At 41.6% G+C, this 21,581-nt stretch overlaps 1 protein-coding gene across 1 annotated transcript in view; it reads left to right on the top strand.

The window, feature by feature from the left end:
* The window catches only part of LOC146985344 (NT-3 growth factor receptor-like), a 177,749-nt gene that overhangs the window by 113,700 nt on the left and 42,468 nt on the right, over positions 1 to 21,581 (top strand). The window contains exon 12 of the mRNA XM_085778264.1: positions 2,034 to 2,136. Coding sequence (XP_085634390.1) covers positions 2,034 to 2,136 — 103 coding nt within the window. The remainder of the gene's footprint in view (positions 1 to 2,033; positions 2,137 to 21,581) is intronic.

Genomic DNA, 21,581 nt, shown 5'->3' with positions numbered 1-21,581 from the left:
AGGCTTTGTCTGAAGGGCCGACAGAGACATTGTTCAGACTCCACGTTCACATACTAGCCCATGATCCATCCCTTCTCCAAGTTGTTTTCAAATTGATTCGATAGTTTTTGTGTAATCCTGCTGAAAAGCACAAACACAGAGACACAGACAGGTGAAAACTAAACCTTACTGTCAGAGAGCAGCAGTGAACAGCCCTGCCGCTACATGCAGATAGATCCTCCTGTCACCATCAGATTTAACAAGGTGTCCCTACTTCTTTTACACAACACGAATGTGGTCAACATGCCAAGACTTCATCATTTCCTGTTGTTAGTAGGTAGCACTAAGACAACAGCTGGCAGGTATGTCATTTTTGACCCCTAAATCGTTGTCCTGATGGTCACCCAGTGTTGGGGGGAGCAAAAAACGCGACTAAAATTGGTGCAGGCAAACCAGAGTTACACCATGGCTAGACGGAGCTAGGGATAGCAACAACGCTAACCTATGGGGCAATTCTTTCAACCACAACAAACTGACTCAAAAAACAATCAAATATCTATGGTACATGACTGGAATCCTTATGACACACCACTGAACTCATATAGTGTACAGTATAAACTAGAGATGCGCGGTTTGCGGGCAAATCGGGCGGATGACATGACGAAAAAATATATTTTAGTTAGATTTGGGTGGGTGGCGGTTGAACCAATTAGGAAAAATATATACATAGTAACGTCCATATTAGATATACAACAACGGGTGGATGGCGGGCGGATGTGGTTTTGAAAAAACGTGGATGACGACTTTTGTGATGCGGTTGCGGATGAAATAATTGCCTATCTGCGCATCTCTAGTATAAACAGTATAAACTTTGTGTTTTTGCATGTAATCACTCACCTCAGACAACAGAACTCTGAAACATCCTGGAAAGACATTACTATCCGATCACAGAGCGCCTGCTCTCCCCGCCACAGAAACAAACACTTTTTCCGATTTCTTTACAAAAATAAACAGTCAGAGATATTTTGGACATTACCACTGCACTGCTCCACTGTTTATTTTTGTACAGAAATCATCACAACAAGGAAAAATATGGATAGTAATGTCTTTCCAAGACATTTCAGAGTTTGGCTGTCTGAGGTGAGTGACTACATTACATTACAATGTTTAAACTGTTTATACTGTACACTATATGAGTTCAGTGGTGTATCATAAGGATTCCAGTCATGTACCATAGGTATTTGATTGTTTTTTGAGTGTTTGTTGTGCTTGAAAGAATTGCCCCCATAGGTTAACGTTGTGGCTATCCCTAGCGCCGTCTAGCCATGGTGTAACTCTGGTTTGCCTGCATCAATTTTAGTCACATTTTTTTCTCCCCCCAACACTGGGTGACCATCAGGACAACGATTTAGGGGTCAAAAATGACCGGAATTCTCCATTAACAATACACTGGACATTTGAATTAAAGCGCTCTCCTTTTTCATGGCAAAAACTCCACAGACACCACCCAGGCCCTTATAATTATTTCAACAAACTCAGCAGATGCTATACAGTAAGATCACTCTGGACATAAATGCTGACTTGACTTGACTTGACAGTCGGTCCTCAAAGGTTACAACAACCCTCATGTTCAAAAGCCTTTTCAACAGTGAATTCGACCACAGTAAATATGCATACCTGTGCACACTGTGCAGTAAATTCCCTTTCATTCATCATGAATGAATATTTCATATTCAAACTGAAAATTTGACCTGAGCCTATCCTAAAGCGTACTCATCTGCTGTGCACTATTTGTCACAAGAATAAACACAAAGGAAACACGAGATGATGTTTCTTCTAAGGACTATTTACAGTTATTCACAGCAGCAGAAAATCTGTAGTGCATCGCTGCAGAAATATCTCATTCTTGACCACAGGAGTCCAAACCAGCTACCAACACCAACACTTAAACCTGCTGAGGTCCCTGCATTTTTATTCCTGAAGGTGTTTGTCATTTACTTGTTGTTATATAAACACAGACGCTGTGTAACTGTGATGCTTCTCCATGATTTCAGGTCTCCATAGCCGTGTGCCTGGCAGGGTTCGCCTGTGTGATGCTGGTGGTTCTCTTCCTTCTCATCAACAAGTACGGACGACGCTCGAAGTTTGGCATGAAAGGTAGGAACCCAGTAAATCTCTCAGTCTGTTTGAAGATCTGTAACATCTGACACATTTCTGTTCTGTGTACCATCCTGTTTTGTTTAGTATTTTTATCAGGTAGGTTTACCAAATATTTCATATTTCACTTAAGACATTAACAGATGGTATTCAACCCTAGAACTTGAATTAAAAAAAGGGAACACAGCATTTAAATGAAGAGTTGAAGTGAACAACTGCTGTATAATTTAGTTTATTCTAGTTTTGTAAACAACCGCAATAGTTCCATTTGGTCATTTTTTGTTTTTATAAAGCCGTTTTTGAATTTTTATTTCAGTTTCAAGGATATCAACCTTAAAATACACAGACTATATACACAGTATGTAGGCCAGATACAGTATAAACCTGCCTCAGTGGTTCTGTGCAAATATATCCAACACCAGTAAGAGACCAGTATACCCAGTATTTAATTAGTCACAGGTCATTGTGCTAGTTTAACATAGATGTTATATATGTTGTTGCACACACACACACAAACACACACACACACACACACACACACACACACACACACACACACACACACACACACACACACACACACACACTCACAGAAAGCACAATATCAACCATCTGTTGATTACCTCCATCTGTTCATTCAGTGGCCTCACAGCTCACAGCCAACCCACATTACTGCCTGTAGGGTGTGTGTGCACTCTCAGACACACTCACAATGACATTTGACTTGCGGCACACACACAGATGAAGTGTGCTGATATGGAGAACTGATGCTTTTTAAAGAAGATGGAGCCCAGCTAAAGGCTGATGATTTCATTAAGTCTCCATAAATTCTGCTCTTCATACTCTTCTGCTCTTCTGCTGCAGGAGAAAATGACGTCTCTGTTTTCTTCTCAGGAGGAAAATTGTCAACTTAATCTGAAATCTGCTTTTAGATCCAGCAGTCCTTAATGTCCAGAGAGGATGGGGAGATGTCTATCTGTCTGTCCGTCCCTCTGTCTCTTTGAAGCTTGGACAGCGTTTCTCTTATACACTACATGACAATGAACCACCCATCTGCAGTACTTCGGTGCTTCGATGAGTTGTGGTGTAGGATTTAGGTCAAGTTTGACCTTGGGCCAGTCTTTTTCATATTCATTAGATGCTGGCTGACTGAACATAACACAATAAAGTGATAAAAATGCATCAGTTACTTGTTTTGCTGTTGTTCACCTGTGGCCAACAGTCACATAGTGTACACTTGACTGGCTTTCATATCACAAAGCGTATCTCGGCTGTTTCAGAGGTCTGTGGAGCAAGGAACAGAACCCTTTGAGCTTCATGTCAGAACTTTTCAAAGCTCATTTCAATAACTAGATGTAAAGCATTGATCTGTTTGAACATGATGATAACTGGCAGCCCCACATCAGTTGTCATAAAGGTTTAGGAGTTGAAGCTGATCAGGTTTCGGTTCCAAACATCTGAATCTCAACGGATATCCGGTTCATTCACTATGTGGCCCCTGTTGGAAGTGAATCCATGCTGCAGCCACATGACACTAACAATCAAACTCCATCAATAAAACAGCTTTGTGCTGTGACAATGGAGTCTGAGTGGTCTGGCAGAGGAGGCTCTGAGGGTTTAAGTGTCTTCTTAGATTGAATCAATGGCCGTGTGGTCACTGTTCTGCCACTAATTAGGATTTTTTATTGAGAAAAGGAAATTTGTATGAAGAAGACAGTTTTCATCTGGAGAAGTCAGTACAGCTGCTAACAGATCAATGCAGCTGTTTTAAAAAAACCTATTAGCTCATTAAACTTTACCTCAGAAAGAATCTATGATAAGAAGTTATTAAAAATTTGGATAACAAAAAAAAAAACCTAACAAGTCATAAGGGAACAAATTTCAACATGTTGCAGTCCAAACAGGAAGTTTTACATGTCAGGGCAATAATCACATTTGGAACCAGTTGGATACTTGTAGATGCTGCTGATGCACAGTATCATGAGAACTGTGATTTAAATAGAGATTGTTCCATCAGCCCCAAACTTCACACTCCTCGATCAACCCCATTCAAATTTCAATTCAATTTTCAGTTCCTGTGCCTACTTGCAGCAGGAAATTACATGTTTTATAGTTTGACAGCCATTGACACCCATTTGATGAAAAATGACTCAAAATGATTCATACTAAATCTGGTTCATAGAATCTAGGGACATTATTCAGTCCATGCATAAAATCTGATGATGATTATTATATTATTATTATTATTATTATTATAATGATTTTTTTTTTTAAAGCAACATCTTTTTGTGCAATAAAATCCACAGGAGCAAAACTCACCAGCACTTGCAGGTGGTTTCAAAAAAGGTTTTGCTGCCTTGGTGATTGTGTTTCTGTTGAAGAGAAATAGTAATGAAAGAGGCAAATAGACAAAAGCAAATAGAAAAGAGGAGGCACAAGACAGTAGGCTTCTTCCTTCCATGAGTCACAGCGGATGAATGAAAGTATTTACCCCGGACATGTTCCCTGAAGGAAGACTCTCCATGCTCACTGTTCATTACCATTTAAATGGGACCATCAAACATATACATAATTACACTGTTACCTTATTTCCCTCTCTAATATAGTTTTAAATATTGCTTTGTTACATTCAGACAATGTAGAGCTTTTATTCACCACACACATGTACGCGCAAGCATGCACACACACACGCACATACACACACAGTATCTCCCCAGTCAGAGTGCTCATTGGTTAATGTTCTCCGTAGTGAAAGCCTATGGGAAAAGGAACTGGCTCATTACAATTAGAATAAAGAGTTATCATCTTTCCTCATGACTGGCTCATGAGAACATTAGTGGAGTTCAGAGAGAGAGAGAGAGTGAGGAATCACTGTGTTCTCACTGGCTTTCTGGCGCATACCAGATCCTTGTAGAAATCCCACGGGGCTTCAGTGCTTTTGATACAGGCCTCTGGCTAATACTGTAACTGGTGCAAATGAAAGGCAGAAAATACTGAACTGACAGAAAGCTTCATGGTTTGGATCTGGAATGGAAACCTCTGGGAATTATGCCTGCTTCAAAACAAATTACACATTTTTGTTCCATAAATATAGGAAATGGGACAAGCCTGCATGCATTTGCACCACTGAACAGTTTACATAGTAAACGGGGGTATTTGACCTGCAATTACAGCATACTTACTCAATATAATCAATACATTATTTATCAGTTAGCACAAGATTAGTGTAATGACAAGTTAATTATGTGTATGGCTGCCTTAGTGTGTCGGTCAAAGTAATCATAATCAAGCACAACAAGCACAAAAAATAAGCACATTAAGATACATAAGACAGTACAAGCAATAGTGAGAGTTATTTAAAGATGGCAGCTAGGGATGTCACGATTATAGATATCTTTTGGTACGATTATTGTCAGAGAAATAATCATGGTATTACGATTATCACGATTAGTATTATGCATTAATTAATTTCACAACACTATTAATGTGTAAAATCAAATATAGTTCAAATATACATTACTAATTATAAAATATTTTAAATATCTATTAAAATATGACCAATTATTAACCCGCCAGGGGAAATGTTTGAAATATTCAAGTCATTAATTGTCATCGATACCAAATGTTTAAGTTAATTTTAATCTTTTTTTTTTAATTACAAATGACACTCTAGCATTTAAATTCCTACCAATTCAATGTTACGTTAGGTAAATGGACCAGTATCTGTGCATTTACCTTTACTTTGGCGCCACATCTGCTGACACGGTTCATACATAATCTGTTTTTGGAAAGTGACGGTATTTAGGAATCTTTGCGATCAATTAATTGTGGCGTTTAATACCGCGATTAATTGTGAAAACAAGTAATTGTGACATCCCTAATGGCAGCAGTAACATTTTTTAAAATGTATTTGTCCACAAAACCAAACAAATGACTCAACCTATAGTATGACCAACAATATATAAGTCATCAAGATTTGGTACACTGCAAAAACGCAAAATCTTAACAAGAATATTTGTCTTATTTCTCAAAACAAAACAAAACAAATCTCATTAATATCATGAATCTGATAGTGGGGCAAGTTTTTCTTTCTTATTACAAGCACAACACACTTGCTTTCACTGGCAGATTTTTCTACTTATTTCAAGTGAAAATTTGTTTGAAACAAGTGAAATTATCTAAAAACAAATACATTTTTAAATGATTATTTGTCTTATTTTAAGTGGACAGAGATTAGTTTTGACTAGAAATGAGACATTTTGACATGAAATATGACAAATATTCTTGGAAAGATCTTGAGTTTTTGCAGTGTATAACCAAAATGAGAATCAGGAGGACTGACCTAAAAGAGCAAAAGACGAGGGGGCCCATGAACAAGACAAGCAGTCGGCTGTAGGAGCCAGGACTTCCACTTTAAAATGCATGACAGAGAAACTAAATAAACAAAAGCTACGTGAACTGGACCACCAGGCCCCCGTCCTCAAAAAGAACAAAAGGAAGCAAAAGGAAACAGGGAAGAAATCACAGGTGGTCAGAGTGACATCTTGTGCTTCCCTTATAAAGGAGGAGCGGGTCCAGCCACTAATCTTCCCATCAGGAGCATCAGGAGAGGAACGTAACATCCTGCATTTGGCCTTTGTACCTGCGGCCTGACTGAAGCAGCTTAAAGTTCTCTGACTGCGGTCTCCTCTCATTACCACAGCCTGCTTCAAAAGGGAAAGCTCTGTCGTGGTTGTTGCTGCAGTTTGTACCTTGTAGTGTGTTTTTGGGGGGCACGTTGTTTTGCTTTATTTTGCGTAACTCCTTTCTTTTGCTGTTACATCCCCGGGCTCTTTCACCAGATAAGTGCTCATGAACATTTGAGAAACAATTCATTTTTTACTCCCCATTTTTGTCATGTTAGCTATGATATGGTAGATGTTGGTGCACTAATTTGTGTGACTTGCACACCGCTACTTCATACAGTATATTTCTCTCCAGTTCTCTGAGCTCACTGTGCAACAGACTGGCTGGACTTCAGTTGCTGCTGGAGGAAAACAGAAGCTTCTCTTCATCTTCCATTTTTGGAGATGTGGCTGTGTGGTTTGATACTGGTCTCTGTGCTGCTGCTGCTGCTGCTGAGAAATGATGTGAAGGAATCTGTTATGCCAGCAGTACAGTGACAGTGATCTGTCAGCACTGCTCTCCTGAAGCAGAATCATTCTTCATTACCCATAAACATTGCTACTTTTGCTTTTGCATTATTTACTTATTCCAAATGTCCCTCTCCTGGAGCCTATGTGGTTCACCTACAGAACCCATTTCAATCAGGATAGACCATTTACGACAAGAGAGCCAGGTTTGAAGATGAAGATGAAATTACATTTATTGTGAACAAAATAAACTTTGGCGCTTAGACCACGGGGTGTAGACCAGCCGAGTAAACTGATCTGGGGATGAGAAGCTTGCATCTGAAGAAGTTATATCCCCCCGGGCCTAGACACTGGTGGTGGTAGGGAAGCTTGAAGTCACCTGATGAAGGAACTTCTCGGTTGAAGATCCAGATTAAGACAGTCTGTATCTTGACGGAGGTGGTGCAGGGGTAGAGGTGGGCTGAGAGTTTGCTGAAATGACGGCTGGATGACAGGAGAGAGAGAGAGAACTTTTAAATTTGACGCTAATGACTGATTGGTGGAAGAGAAAGAGGATGGCAGACTGTGATTGGTTGAATTATGAGAATAAGGGTGGAGCGAGAGGATAGCGGGAAAACAGGGAAAGGGCTTTGAGGCGTGCTTAAAATGCGTGCTTAAATGTTGTGCATACACAATTCGTTGTATAACATTATTTTATTTTATTTTTTTAAAAGAAAGAAAGAAAGAAAAACATTATTATGAATACCCTCTTCAAGCTGTGACTGAAGAAATGTAGAAAGAGTCTCTTGGCTAACAGTCTCACAGACAAACTGGTTGTTGGGACTGAAATGTGCATTTGGTCAAATCTCAGTCATTTCATATACCAGTAATAGGCTTAACATTAGCGTAACATTTTTTCCTAGAATAGCAGTTACACATCTGGAAGTCAGATTCACCCACAGAAGTGACCAGATTCAAATTCTGAATGGTCATGTAATGATTTTCTCGGAGAAAGAAAGAAGAAAAAACAACAGACAAACATATTATTATTTTTTCTTTATCTTTCTCACATTCCATTTTCCTCTCAAATATTTGTGATTCCTCCACAACTGTGTAGAAACTATTTTAAAAAAAGCAACCTGAAACATGAAACCAAGAAACATGACCCTGCTTGAACTGTGCACAACTCAGAGACAAGCCCAACCCGTAACAATCAGTCGTGTGTCGACATTGCTTCAATATTTAGACTCACATGCTGAGAAAACTGGAAGAGGCCCTGGAGCCTTTATGATCTAAGGGGTTTATGATTTGTTCCAGTAATTTTCCTTGTAATATGCCTTTTATGAGCTGTATTGTGTGTGAAGTTGTCATTTTAACCCGAGAGTGATGCTAATGGCGAGCTCATGAAGTGTCCCAAAGTGGAAAAGATTTGTCCTCTGGAGGGCAGGAATGTGTTCATTGGATTTTATGGCAATCCAGACTCATTTAGATTTTCATCTGGTGAAGAAGAGATTTTGGTTGGATGATGTTTTTTTACAGTTACAATTCATTCCCTCTGGATCAATATGCAACTAACGTGCTGGACAGATTAGCCAATAAACTGGCAGGTAAATATCGTGACCAAAAAGAATGTATTAGTCATGATGGTGATTAAACCTGATCATCCATGTTAAATGTCTGATATCCAGCAAGAATGGCTGAAATGCCATTCATTTTTTATCAATGCTAGCTGTAGATACCCAGCTAGAGGGCAGCTTCTCAGCTTTGGTGACCCTAGGTGGTGGTATCCCCCCCAAAAAACAGTCTAGGGTGCAACTCTATTTTCTATCTTGATCATTTAGAAAATGCTATAATCACAAGAGAGGAAAACACAAGCATATTTGAAAATGTTTTACATCCATTCCCAGACTCTCCAGTCAGCCTGCGTGTGGGAAAGTGGTATGATATTGCTGTCTAAATCCTCAGTACTCCAAATGCCAGATGCTCTACAGAGACCTGGAAACAATTAAAGTATTCATTAAGTCAAAAGTTAAAACGGAAGAATCCCAAACATCAGAGGTTCAGATGAGAGATTATCAAGGAGAAGAATCTGGCTTATCCAACTGATGAGCCTGGGAAGAGCTGGAAGATGTGGATTGAGAGAGAGAGGGATATCTGGACTACCTTGCTTGACCTGTTGCCACGGTGAGCTGATTGCTGTTTGGAGGCAATCAGGCTCAACCTTGAGAAGACCTCAGGAATGCTGGATGATGTCCTCCTACAGAACCCACCAGCCACTGTTTCTCATCATGAGATGATAGGTTGCTCCGTCAGTAGCAGCCACATGGTGGAGATGGAGCAGAGGTTATAACGGGGACCACGGTGGAAATGGCAAGATGAGTGAGGGTCAGCCAGGAGGGCAAAGCAGTTAGAGAGACAGCTTCCAATCCTAGCTGCAACTTTCTTTCAGCTGGAGCTTGTGACCTCTGTCCAGAGTGGCCATTGGCTTATGAGTGGAGCTATGGTATCAAGCTACTTTTTACCCTGCCAACCTAAGGATCACTTGGCTAACCCTGTGTCATCACTGCAGCAGCCAGGTCCAAATACAGCAGCTGCAACAGTGATAATGAAGACTGGAGCCCACATCTCCAGCCTTTGGGGGTTGTCCTCTCACCTTAGTTGCAGGACTGGCCACAGAGCCAGCATACATGGAGGCATGCCAGGGCTGGAGTGGCCACATACACCGGGACATACTGTGACACCAAGGAGGTGACGCTCGAAACGTCACTGTCCTTTTTTTGTTGTTGGATGTGCTAAATAAACCAGCACATAAGGGAGCTGAAGTGTGCAGTCTCCTCTTTTCTCTTTTCTGTCTACATTTATGTTTGAGGCCACTGTCTTCGTAACAAAAAGACATACCAAAAAACATCCAAATACCTCCATGCTGCTCGTATGTAATGTCCGTCTTGTATTGAAGCCCCAAAATGCGAAATTGTCCCGAAAAAAATTAGATAAGTCGATATTTCCTCTTCCCGGTTCGTCAAATTTGGACGAACCAGGGTATGTCCTCTTCCCAGTTCATCCAAATTTGACGAACCGGGAAGAGGAGCTTCGAGAAACTTCCGCTACAAAACAAGCTTGAAATATAGACTTATTTAATTTTTTTCGGGACAATTTCGCATTTCGGGGCTTCAATACAAGAGGGACATTACATACGAGCAGCATGGAGGTATTTGGATGTTTTTTGGTGTGTCTTTTTGTTACGAAGACAGTTGGTATCCATTTGCAACCGTTATATGGACATGCACTGCTACGCCGAGACCCCCTGTAACTCAGAGAAGCCACGGAGGACTCTGAAACTTCTTCCAGCCCTTAGTCGACATGAGGGTGAGTAGATAATGAGTGACATTTCAATTTTGGGTGAACTGTCCCTTTAAACTGGATGTGCGCGACCTTTCTACCTTTTTAGGACTGGCCACAGAGCCAGCATACATGGAGGCATGCCAGGGCTGGAGTGGCCACATAGGCCGGGACATACTGTGACACCAAGGAGGTGATGGAGCCTCTGAGAAAACAAAGATGGAAGGCCATAGGTGGGAAACATGCTTGGCTTGGTTAGCTGCTACTGAGACGAAGCAGCTGATCCTTTTTGAGGAGCTCTAATGTCAGGAGTAGGAGATTGATATGAGTGGTTTCACTTTAATGATCTGTGGATTTCAGCAGGAACCATAACTTCACCTGAAGTGTTTTAGTTTCCTATAGCTTAACATAGCGAAACCCAGCCCACCATTGGCAGCAAAACTTCCTATTAACAGACACTCGAAAGAAATCGGGGAAATGATCTGTCAGAAACCTGTCAGAAATTCAAAGTACTACAGTCTCAGCTGCCAGCGACAACTTATAGGAGCTGTGCCAAATTCATAGATAAGAAATAATGCAAATCATATCTCTTTCTATGTGTATGTGAAATTACCACCACTTAGAGCAGAATATGTACATGAAGAATGTACACAGACAGACTTTTTTCCTGCTCATTTCCCTCTATCTCTCACTCCCAGACCTTCAGATCAATATTTCAATGAGTCGCCTTGTGATTACACAACTATTACCCATGCTGCGCTGAAAAATTAAAACTCTCACTCATCAAACATTCACTGCATTTCTACTCATTACTGGCCTGGCCTGGAGGGGGAGAGAGGGATAAGGGGATTGAAGAGGAGAGAGAGGATGCGGTAACGGGAACAAAACCAGTGTGGATTCAGTGAGATACAGTATGTGAGGCCGCCCAAAATCTGGTAGGAACATGGAGGTTTCCTGTTAAAATTATGATGAATTTAAAGAGGAGGAGTGAAGGGAAACTGAGGTGCAAGTGTTATAAGAAAAAAGATAAAATGTGAACAGCACTAGAGAAGAAAAAACACAAATCAAAGTTGAGTAATGTCACATTCAGAAATGTCTTCTAGTGCAGCCTTTCCCTCAATCTTTCTATCACTGCAATGATTTAGAACTAAAGCAAATGTATGTTTCTAATCTAATATTTCAAATGTACCTTGACAATGCTAGACAACATGGTTGTTGGAGGCTCCATTCAGGGAGAAAAAAAAGAGTGACAGATGTTTTCAAACTCCATCCATCCATTTTCTTTCACTTATCCAGGGTCAGCTCACAGTGGCAGCGAGCTAAGCATGGTGTGCTCCTCTCTCCAGAAACACATTTTAGCTCCTGCTGGGGGTTCTCGAGCCGTTCCTAGGCCAGATGGGGTTTGTAATTTCTCACTCTGCACGATTCCTCTGCTCTATCTCACCCCCGCACCTGAATGAGACCCCCATGCACTCCTTCGCAGGACAGGACAGAAACTCACCCTAAACTAAAAGGAGCAGTGCCCTACTGTATTTTCCTACTGGGAACCAGTCCTTAATTCAGCCACTTCACCCTGTCTGAGATCATGGACACAGCTCTCACTTATACAAGAACTAAATGGCTTATTAGCCTGGTATCCCATATTCCCGCTGTACCCCCCACAGAACCCCCTGAGGGGCATGGTCATAATCCTTATGATATATTCAAGTCCAGAGAACGCATGTAGATTTGCTGGTGAGATAGTCCCCTGAGCCGTCTTCTGTGAGATCTATGTAGAGTATTGCTCTGTTTTAGTGACTGTGCAGCCGGTGTCTGGAGGCCAGAGTTATGACCAGATCAATAGGTGGAAGCACCTCAACTTGGTTTTTCATTCCATCTTGTTCTTACTTTGTCTTGGCCCCTTCATACAGCTCACTCATGCACCTACACCATTAATCATAGTCACAACCACACCTCACAGTTATTCTTAGTTCATTTATGTTTATTTATTAAGATAACACTTAATTTGACGCCTATCTCTATAGCGCATTCTAACCATACTTATAATGAGTTATAATTCAGTTATATCACTGTATAACTATAGTTATAAACACTCATAAATGACCATCATGCTTTATAGCAATAATCATAACACACTATAAAACATTTTATCATGACTTATAAATTCAGGTATTTTAATACGTTATAATTGTTGGTAACTCCCTGACAATGCCCACATGGATAATGCATTATAAATATAGTTATAATGTGTTATAATTGGCTTATAAACGTGTACAACTATCATTATAAACACTCAGGACCCTTTCCTTCAAGGATCACTTAAAAGGAACGGCGGCCAAGGTGAAGTCCAGGAACAACCTGCTCAGCAAGCTTGCCGGTGCAAAATGGGGCACTTCAACCTCCACACTCTGAACCTCATCACTGGCCCTTGCATATTCAGCAGCAGAATATTGTGCTCCTGTATGGTCCAGGTCGTCCCACACACACCACGTTCACACCCAGCTTAACACAACCTTGTGAATCATTACTGGAACAATACGCTCAACACCACTCCCCTGGCTCCCCGTTCTATCAAACATTGAACCCCCACACATCCGGCGAGTAGCATCCACTCAAAAGATGCTTCAAAAGGTTGAAAACTCCCCCCACCTACCAATCCATGAAGACATCCTTAACCCACCCACTGCTCGACTCCCATCCAGACGTCCTGTCTGGAAGAACACTCCACCAGCTGACTTCACCACCCAATCAGCCTGGAAAAAGGAATGGGCATCCAAGGAGGTCCCTAATAAACACCTGGTGTTAGACCCTACTCAACAGGTCCCCGGCACCGACCTCCCAAGGAGACAGTGGTCAACCCTCAACAGGTTCAGGACTGGACATGGCCCGTGCTTGGCCAGCCTTCACAGATGGGGCAGCAGCCCTAGCCCACTGTGCTCTTGTGGAGAGGAGCAGACCATGGAACACATCATTTAAGCCTGCCCTCTCCAACGACTGAGAGGAGGATTGGTCACCCTCCACACAGCAAATCAGGAGGCAACTGCTTGGCTGAAAGACTTTGCATTCGCTAAATAAATATAAACACTCATTAATTATCATAAGGCTTTATAACAATAAGTATAAAACATTATACAGCATTATAACTTTATTATAATACTTGACCTTATAAGCCATTATAAAATGCTCTATAATGTGTTATGCTTATTGTTATAAAGCCTTATGTTAATTAATGAGTGTTTATAATAATAGTTATACACGTTCATAAGCCAATTTTAACACATTATAACTATATTTATAATGCATTATCCATGTGGGCATTGTCAGCAAGTTACTAACAGTTATAACGTATTATATAATACCTGGCTGACCTTATAAGTCACAATAAAATGCTTTGTAGTGTGTTATGATTATTGCTATAAAGCATTATGATCATTTATGAGTGTTTATAACTATAGTTATAACTACATTATAACTCATTATAAGTATGGTTATAATGCTTTATAGAGATAGGCTTTTTTATTGTTCATGTTATTGTTTGCCTCAACCTGCATTCCCACTGGTTACACTCCCATGCACTCACATCACAAGGGTAAAGAGAGACAATCTGTCGCAGCTTCCTTTCCAGCAGTGGAACAAACATCCCAGGGAAGTTCAACAACGTGATACCCGTAACTGGACCACACCCTCTTTTTTTAAATGATGCGAAGCCTGTGGAGATAGTTCAGGCAGACAACTCAAGCTGCGCCAATCCTGATCAGCTGATCAGTCACATGCTCCCCTCATCTGAGTAGGGTGGGCTATTTAAACCCCCCGCTCACGTGGATCATTCATGCTCTACTGCTGCTATCACTGCTGCTGCTATTGCTTGTGTCGTCGTTGCTGCTGCTAACTGCTGCTCTGGCTGCCTGTAAAGTTCCTCAGTCCCCCCACCTCTCCAGCACCCACCTGTGGGCTCTGTTTTTATGATCCCCTGAGGTGGTCTGCTATTCATTCCCTGCAATATCAAGCGATCATTTATCATGGAATGAATGAAATGAACAGAGCCTGACGCCAAACTTGCTTCAGACATGATAATATTATTAATCCTGCGCTTCAGTTATGCAAATATTTATGCTCTTAAATATGATTTCAATCCAGAGTTGTCTGACTGAACTCCAGTCTGTTTACATAGTAGCAGTGAGGATCAGAGTAGCAAGGTAAAATGGTTGGCAAATGATTATTTAAAGGGACAACAAGGAGTTTCTCCGTTGGCAGAACGAAAAATTCCGCGACAATAAAAAAGTCTCATATTAATGTGGATGAATCTACGTTACCCACACTTGTTAATGGGCCCATTTTCGATAAATATATCGTTTTGTCTCTATCGTTATTTTGTTATTATTAGTGGTGGCGGAAACGCTGGGCGAGTCGACCAGCGTTTCTTTACTTTCGGTTTCGCGGCGAGTCAGGAGAATAACGCCGCCGAATCGCCGTTTATGGTCGGGACTACGATGGTATCTGATCGTCTTCGAACCTCTGACTTTAATTCTTGATGAATGAAAACATGAGTCTGTCTTGCGCCGGTCAAAGAATTTCACGGTGCGCACGGAGGCTCATAAATGTAGTGTGAAAACGCTTCGCTTTTCCAAAACTCCTTGTTGTCCCTTTAATATGATTCCATGTCAACTTATGTTGAAGTTATGTCAGTGTCAGGCTTTTATAGATCACAGAAAATTTTATAACATTTTTATAACATATCATCTCGTATACACTTGTTAGAAAAATCCTTCATGCTCCATTGTAGTAAGTAACAGCTGTCCTCCAGCAAAAGAAAAAACCTGGTAGGTCATCTGTTCAGCAGCTAATTATGACCCATTGTTATGTTTTATGTGACCTAAAGTGGTCATACTGATTCTATCTCGAGCAAAGGAGGAAATCAGGAGACATAAGAGCAACAACGTCCTTATTAAAAGGAAGTGTGGCAGGAAGGATCAACAAAACACAAGACTTATGACAATACTGACATTTAAATAGGAAGTTTTCTCGTCATAAACCATGGTGCAGACATTTTTTTATGTCCCATTTATTTGTAGCAGGAGGAGATGCGCAGAGGGTCCATATATATTATTTGTTTCAAATGTCAGTTTGCCATTATTCATCCCACTAATGCATCTCTGTCTCTATTTATCTCATTATTTCTTTATCAAGAGAAAATGTTCCTGTCTGAGTCGGGTGAAAAATGCCTTTTGGCAGTATTAGGAAATGAAATCAAAATTTGGCATTTCCACTCGGCCTTTCCGATTCAACGCACTATGATTCATATAAAAAGACTTGGATGGAAACACAACTCTGTGTCTGGCTCCGTCTCCATTCCTCTCCCTTCCTCTCACTCTCTCTCTCTGTTTCTCCCTTGGTCTGGATTTATCACTGAGCTCTGGGATCTGAGCTGTTCTCTGTCAGACTCAGAAGCTTCACTGCTGGGAGATAAGAGGAGGAGAAGAGAGTCTACTGGGACCTCACTCTGCCTTCTCTCCGCTTCACTTTATATCAGTGAACTTCACTTCTGCTCATTTTACTAAAACCACTCATACACCATCAAACATTAGTTTATTAAAGTGGAGACTGTAGCGATGCTTCGTTGTTGTTTCGACTATGCTGATACAGGATTCCTCCAACCCCAAGGCGCTACATCAGGCCACACAGACCTGGGTAGGGATAGGACCACTATTATTATATGCACAGTTTTTATTTTATTTTGGTGCACACTTGTATGAACAAGGCAGACAGACGCCCACATAGAACAATGGGCACAATGCAACCCTGGTCAGTGCACAGCTGTGGGTGGATGAAGTGTCATATATCACAACCAGCCCTCTGACCTGCAGTCCTCTGATACAATCCATAGGTGTGTTTCCTGAAATAGCAGCAGGTGACTGAAATAGCAGCAGGTGACCTCAGTTGTCATGGTTACAATTATAAACACACCGTACGCCTGTGTGTTTATTAAAGAGAGCAGTGTGAGCATTAGAGAGAGCAGTGTGACCAGCTATATGTCCTAATGGATATTACAATATTGGTCATGATTAGAGATAAGAAGATAATGTGTGTTTGATTGAAAGAGGTGCTTACTGCTTTCTTATCACCTGACATTCGTTTTAGCTACAGAATAATAACAACGTTGTTAGACGTGGACATGGATAAGAGAAACATCATAAACAGCTTATCCTTATCCTTCAGGTTTGATAAATGTGCTAAAAACTCTCCTCTCCTGTTAAACACAGTGTGGTCCAATTTTTAAGAGCTGTATTTTTTTTTTTACCTCCGCTTTTACCAACAGGACTTCTTCACTGCCTTTACTGGTTCATTGCTGACTAGCACCACCTGTAGGTCAGTGGACTAGAGGGAGTTAGAGAATGTGTATCATATTTCATGTGTGACACAGAGTTATCAACACTCCTGTATCACTCTGCTTTACATTAACAGTTGTTATCTACCTTTGAATAAGACACACTACACACAGCTGAATAGCTTTAATGTCAGAGACAAATTAAAGGGATAGTTCACCCAAAATTGAAATTTCATTATCTACTCCGGCTCATGTGGACTAAGGGCTGGGAGAAGTTTCAGAGTCCTCCGTGGCTTCTCTGAGTTACAGGGGGTCTCGGCGTAGCAGTGCATGTCCATATAACAGCTGCAAATGGATACCAACTGTCTTCGTAACAAAAGGACACACCAAAAAACATCCAAATACCTCCATGCTGCCCGTATGTAATGTCCGTCTTGTATTGAAGTACGAAATTGTCCCGAAAAAAATTAAATAAGTCTATTTTTCAAGCTTGTTTGTAGCGGAAGCTTTTCTTCCTGGTTCGTCAAATTTCGATGAACCGGGAAGAGGAGCTTCGAGAAGCTTCCGCTACAAAACAAGCTTGAAATATAGACTAATTCATTTTTTCGGGGCTTCAATACAAGACTGTCATTACATACGAGCAGCGTGGAGGTATTTGGATGTTTTTTGGTGTGTCTTTTTGTTACGAAGACAGTTGGTATCCATTTGCAATCGTTACATGGACATGCACTGCTACGCCGAGACCCCCTGTAACTCAGAGAAGCCACGGAGGACTCTGAAACTTCTCCCAGCCCTTAGTCCACATGAGGGTGAGTGAAATTTAAATTTTGGGTGAACTATCCTTTTAATTATTTCTGGTGAAGTGGGTGATGGGAAGGAAAGTAGTCTGAATACTTCAGCACAGCACATGTGCAGTCTGCAGGTCAGGAAAATGTGTCTGTCTTGTTTAGCAACAGTCCAGCAGCAGTGCAGATCTGGCTTGTATGTATTGTACATGTGTGCAAAGTGGGTTCTCCTGAATCTTTCCTCACTACACTGGCAAAAATGTTCAGCAGATAAAATGTATCCATTTCATTGTTGATCTTTACCTGAAATTGATTATAATTTTCTGTCTTCATAAAAGAGGAGAAAAACACGGCAAACAACATTTCATCACAAGCCAAACACAATAATCTCTAAATGTTTGGACCGCACTGTAGCCTACGTCATCAACACTGATGTGGGAGCAGCTTCTAAAGTGATGTGCTGAGGCCCAGCCAACCAGGTGGAGGTTGAATGCGGAGTCTGGAGGCAGAGAGACAGACTGGGAGTGTGTCTGTCAGGATGCAGCACAGTCATGTAGTTAATGTTTGGCGTCAGCTCTGACCTCATCACTCTCTGCAGCGTACTCTTGTAAAGAGGAGATTTTTTAAAGTGATGGTAGCAAACTGGAGTGTGAGCCTGCAGGTGGCTGCAGGGATGGTGCTGGTGCTGGTGCTGGTGGGGGAGGGGGGGTTTAATAAAGCAGAGCAGCAGCTGCAGCATTGGCAGGGCAGAGGGAGAGCAGGGCATTTCTGGCAGCTTAAATAGACTTGGAAGTTGAAAGGTCTGTGTTGAATGTGCGGTGCAGACAGTGGGGCAGGTCATGTGTGAATGTACTCCTGCAACAGATTCAGAAATCCTATCAACTATACGACAATGTTACAGATTTTCGCTGTTTTTCAACATCACATAAGAGCATTTAACCCTTCAACCACCAGACCAGTTCCATACCGGGCAGTCTGTATATTATCTGGACTGTGTTGTAACTAGTGCAGCCTCTAAGAAGAAGAGGAAACAACATCATCAGAGCTTCAGTCAAAGAACGGCATGATAGAAAATGGACTTTTCATTTGTTTCACGTATTAAAGGTATAATATATATAAGCTTTATTTCAGACACAGGTCCATATCACAAATCATACAATATAAATAGTACAAAAATAAAAATAAAATACGAGAGGAGTGTGCATTTCATAAAATATACAGGCTATTGCACCAATGCCACCTTAGCCTAGAAGTGAATCGGTAGCAGCTTTTCAATGGGCTTACTAGAGCCTCAATTATGTGATTCTCTGATTTGTCTAGGCGACACATAAAACTAAACATCAACTGTCTTAAGAGTGCCTCACAGGTTGGCACTCTATTAGACACAAACAAATAACTGTAGGAATTAGGGATGCACCGAATATTCGGTAATCGAATATATTCGGCCGAATATTGCAAAAAAAACAACAACAACATTCGGCCTTCAGTGGAATGAGCGAAAAGCAAGGCCGAATATTTTTTTTAAAAAATGCATATTTGTCTTCTCTATTGTTTAGAGACAGCAGGCCTGTACAACTGTTCAGCGAAAAAAAACAAAAACAACATGTGACGGTGGGATTTAAACATTAGAGCGAGTAAGGACGGCAGCTGAAAAAAAAGGACGGCAGCGGAAGCAGCGCTACAAGAAAGGTAGAACAAGTTCTCTGGGAACATGAGGAGCAAAAACACAGTTTTCCTTCACATCATAACACTGAGGTGCACAGACGTGTTTCTGCCTCCCCGCCCTGCCGAATGAATGGGCAATTGAGAAAAAAAAAAAAAAAAACGGCATGTAACTCAGCTCTTTACAACAACGACAACAACAATATCCTTCTACAAATGAACGATCGCCCCCGTATAATTGTGTAACTTCGGCTAATCATGATTTAACTCACTCTCAGTGGCCATCAGAGACAGGTGATTGAGTCCGTTTTGGCCCATATGGATCTCAGTTTATAGGCTAGTTGTTGGTCTCTTTTTTCTTTCTCCCACCTTGCGCTCTGCTGTCGGGCTCCGCTGTTTTTTCTCTTACATTGCGGCTCTGTGACCAACATAATCTGACCAATCCCGGGGCCCCTCCACACGCGGGGCCCCTATGCTGCAGCCTAGGCAAGCCTGCATTAATCCGGGCCAGTTTGTAACGACTTGTAACAACTCATTCTAAGGTACGAGAAAGATTTCATTTGAATGCGGGTGTGATTCGACTTCAGTGAAATACGTATTTATGAAAGCAATATTTGATTTTTGCTAATAAAAAGCAAAATAAGTTACATACTGGGGCTTTAATGTGAGGAGGGGTCCAGTCTCCCTGTTGCTCCACACACTCAGTAAGTGATGGAGGCATTCATCAAGCCAGCACTACCAGGGCAGCACAATTGTTTCTGGTTGTCTGTCTGCATGGCACTGCTCTGTTGTCAGCCTCTGTGACATACCCCAACCCCCCCACCTCCACCCCCCTACCCCCACCCCCAAGCCCCAAGCAGCAAACCAATTATAAGAGAGCGAGACAGAGAGAGAGAGTGGTGCGGGGCAGGTTGGTGCTCTACGCTCTCAGATGAGAACACTCCGCCTGCCTCCATCATTTAGCATCACCCAGAGAGAGAGCGCACAACACACACACACCCAGGGAACGAGAGAGGAAACAGTGCAGACAGACAGAGAGAGAGCGAACGAGCGAGCGAGGTGGAATCCATGAAGGGGGATTAGAGAGAGAGCGAGCACTGAGGCAAACAGGGTGAGAGAGGTTGGGAGTGTGCTGGGCTCTTGGCTCCAGGGACACTGGGAGGTGTTAAAGGTGAAGTAATTATAAGCCATCATTTAGCGACAGTGTACAGAGCCCCACTCTGTATAAACACTGTGCTATCAATTTACACACTAACTCATCCCCTGTGTCAATGTGTGTGTTCCAGCTCTGCTATCTAAGTGGGAACCAGTCAAGGTTTGAGACCTCCAGACTGGGGACTGGGTATTGGCACAGAGCAATAGTGTTACACCTGCAGTGACAGAGTTCCTACTGCAGATCACACGGTGGCTGCATGGTGTCGACTGTGATGTCTTCTGGTGGACATGTAAAATGGGCATGAGGAGGAAAGGAGAGTGGCCCCAAATGGCTCAAAGTGCTGCAACAAAAACATGCGCGAATAAGCAAATAACAAACAGATTCATACTGTACAGTAAGACAACACATGAACAGCAAATACAACACAGCACAAAAACTGTCAGTTTAATTGTTTGTGTTCTTATAAATTTCACAGTGAAATGTCAAATTTCACTTATTATATATTTGACACATATCATCTCTCTCTCTCCATTTACAGTATACAGTATATATACAGTATAGAGATAGGAAATTGTCTTTTGAATAGTCTTTTTAAAGGAGTCATGACCCGGAAATTGCATTTTTCCTTGTTAAAACATGTATATAGGTGTTGGACCTCAGTGGAAACTTGCCTGAAAATCTGGAGATTTTTCGTTTGGGCTCTTTGTTTAAGCCAGAGTAGCTCATGAGGCTGCACACCGCAAAATTACCAGATTTTGACTCTGCTCCTGTGGTGACATCACCACAGGAGCCTGCTTTCATAAACAAACCTCTCTTCCACCACCCCGACTTCCGCCGCGCCGCCATTACTTATTGTTTTATTTCCCACTGTAGCGCTGTTACTTTATTAAGTTTTAATATTTTTTTCATGCGAGAAAGTAAGGGTTTAGATCCCCAATGTGCAGTTAGTTTATCCAAATGACGGCTGTTTAGAAGTTTGCTCCGCGTTGGAAGAAGTGACGCTGCAGCCAGCTGCAGCGAGCACCGCAGCAGCGGCTCCTCAGCAACCCGTCTGCAGTGCTCGTTAA

The sequence above is a fragment of the Trachurus japonicus genome, chromosome 6 (assembly GCF_045865225.1).
Source record: "Trachurus japonicus isolate A0001 chromosome 6, Traja_1.0".
Classification (NCBI taxonomy): domain Eukaryota; kingdom Metazoa; phylum Chordata; class Actinopteri; order Carangiformes; family Carangidae; genus Trachurus; species Trachurus japonicus.
The sequence above is the reverse complement of the archived record's forward strand: the minus strand, read 5'-3'. Positions and strand labels throughout refer to the sequence as shown.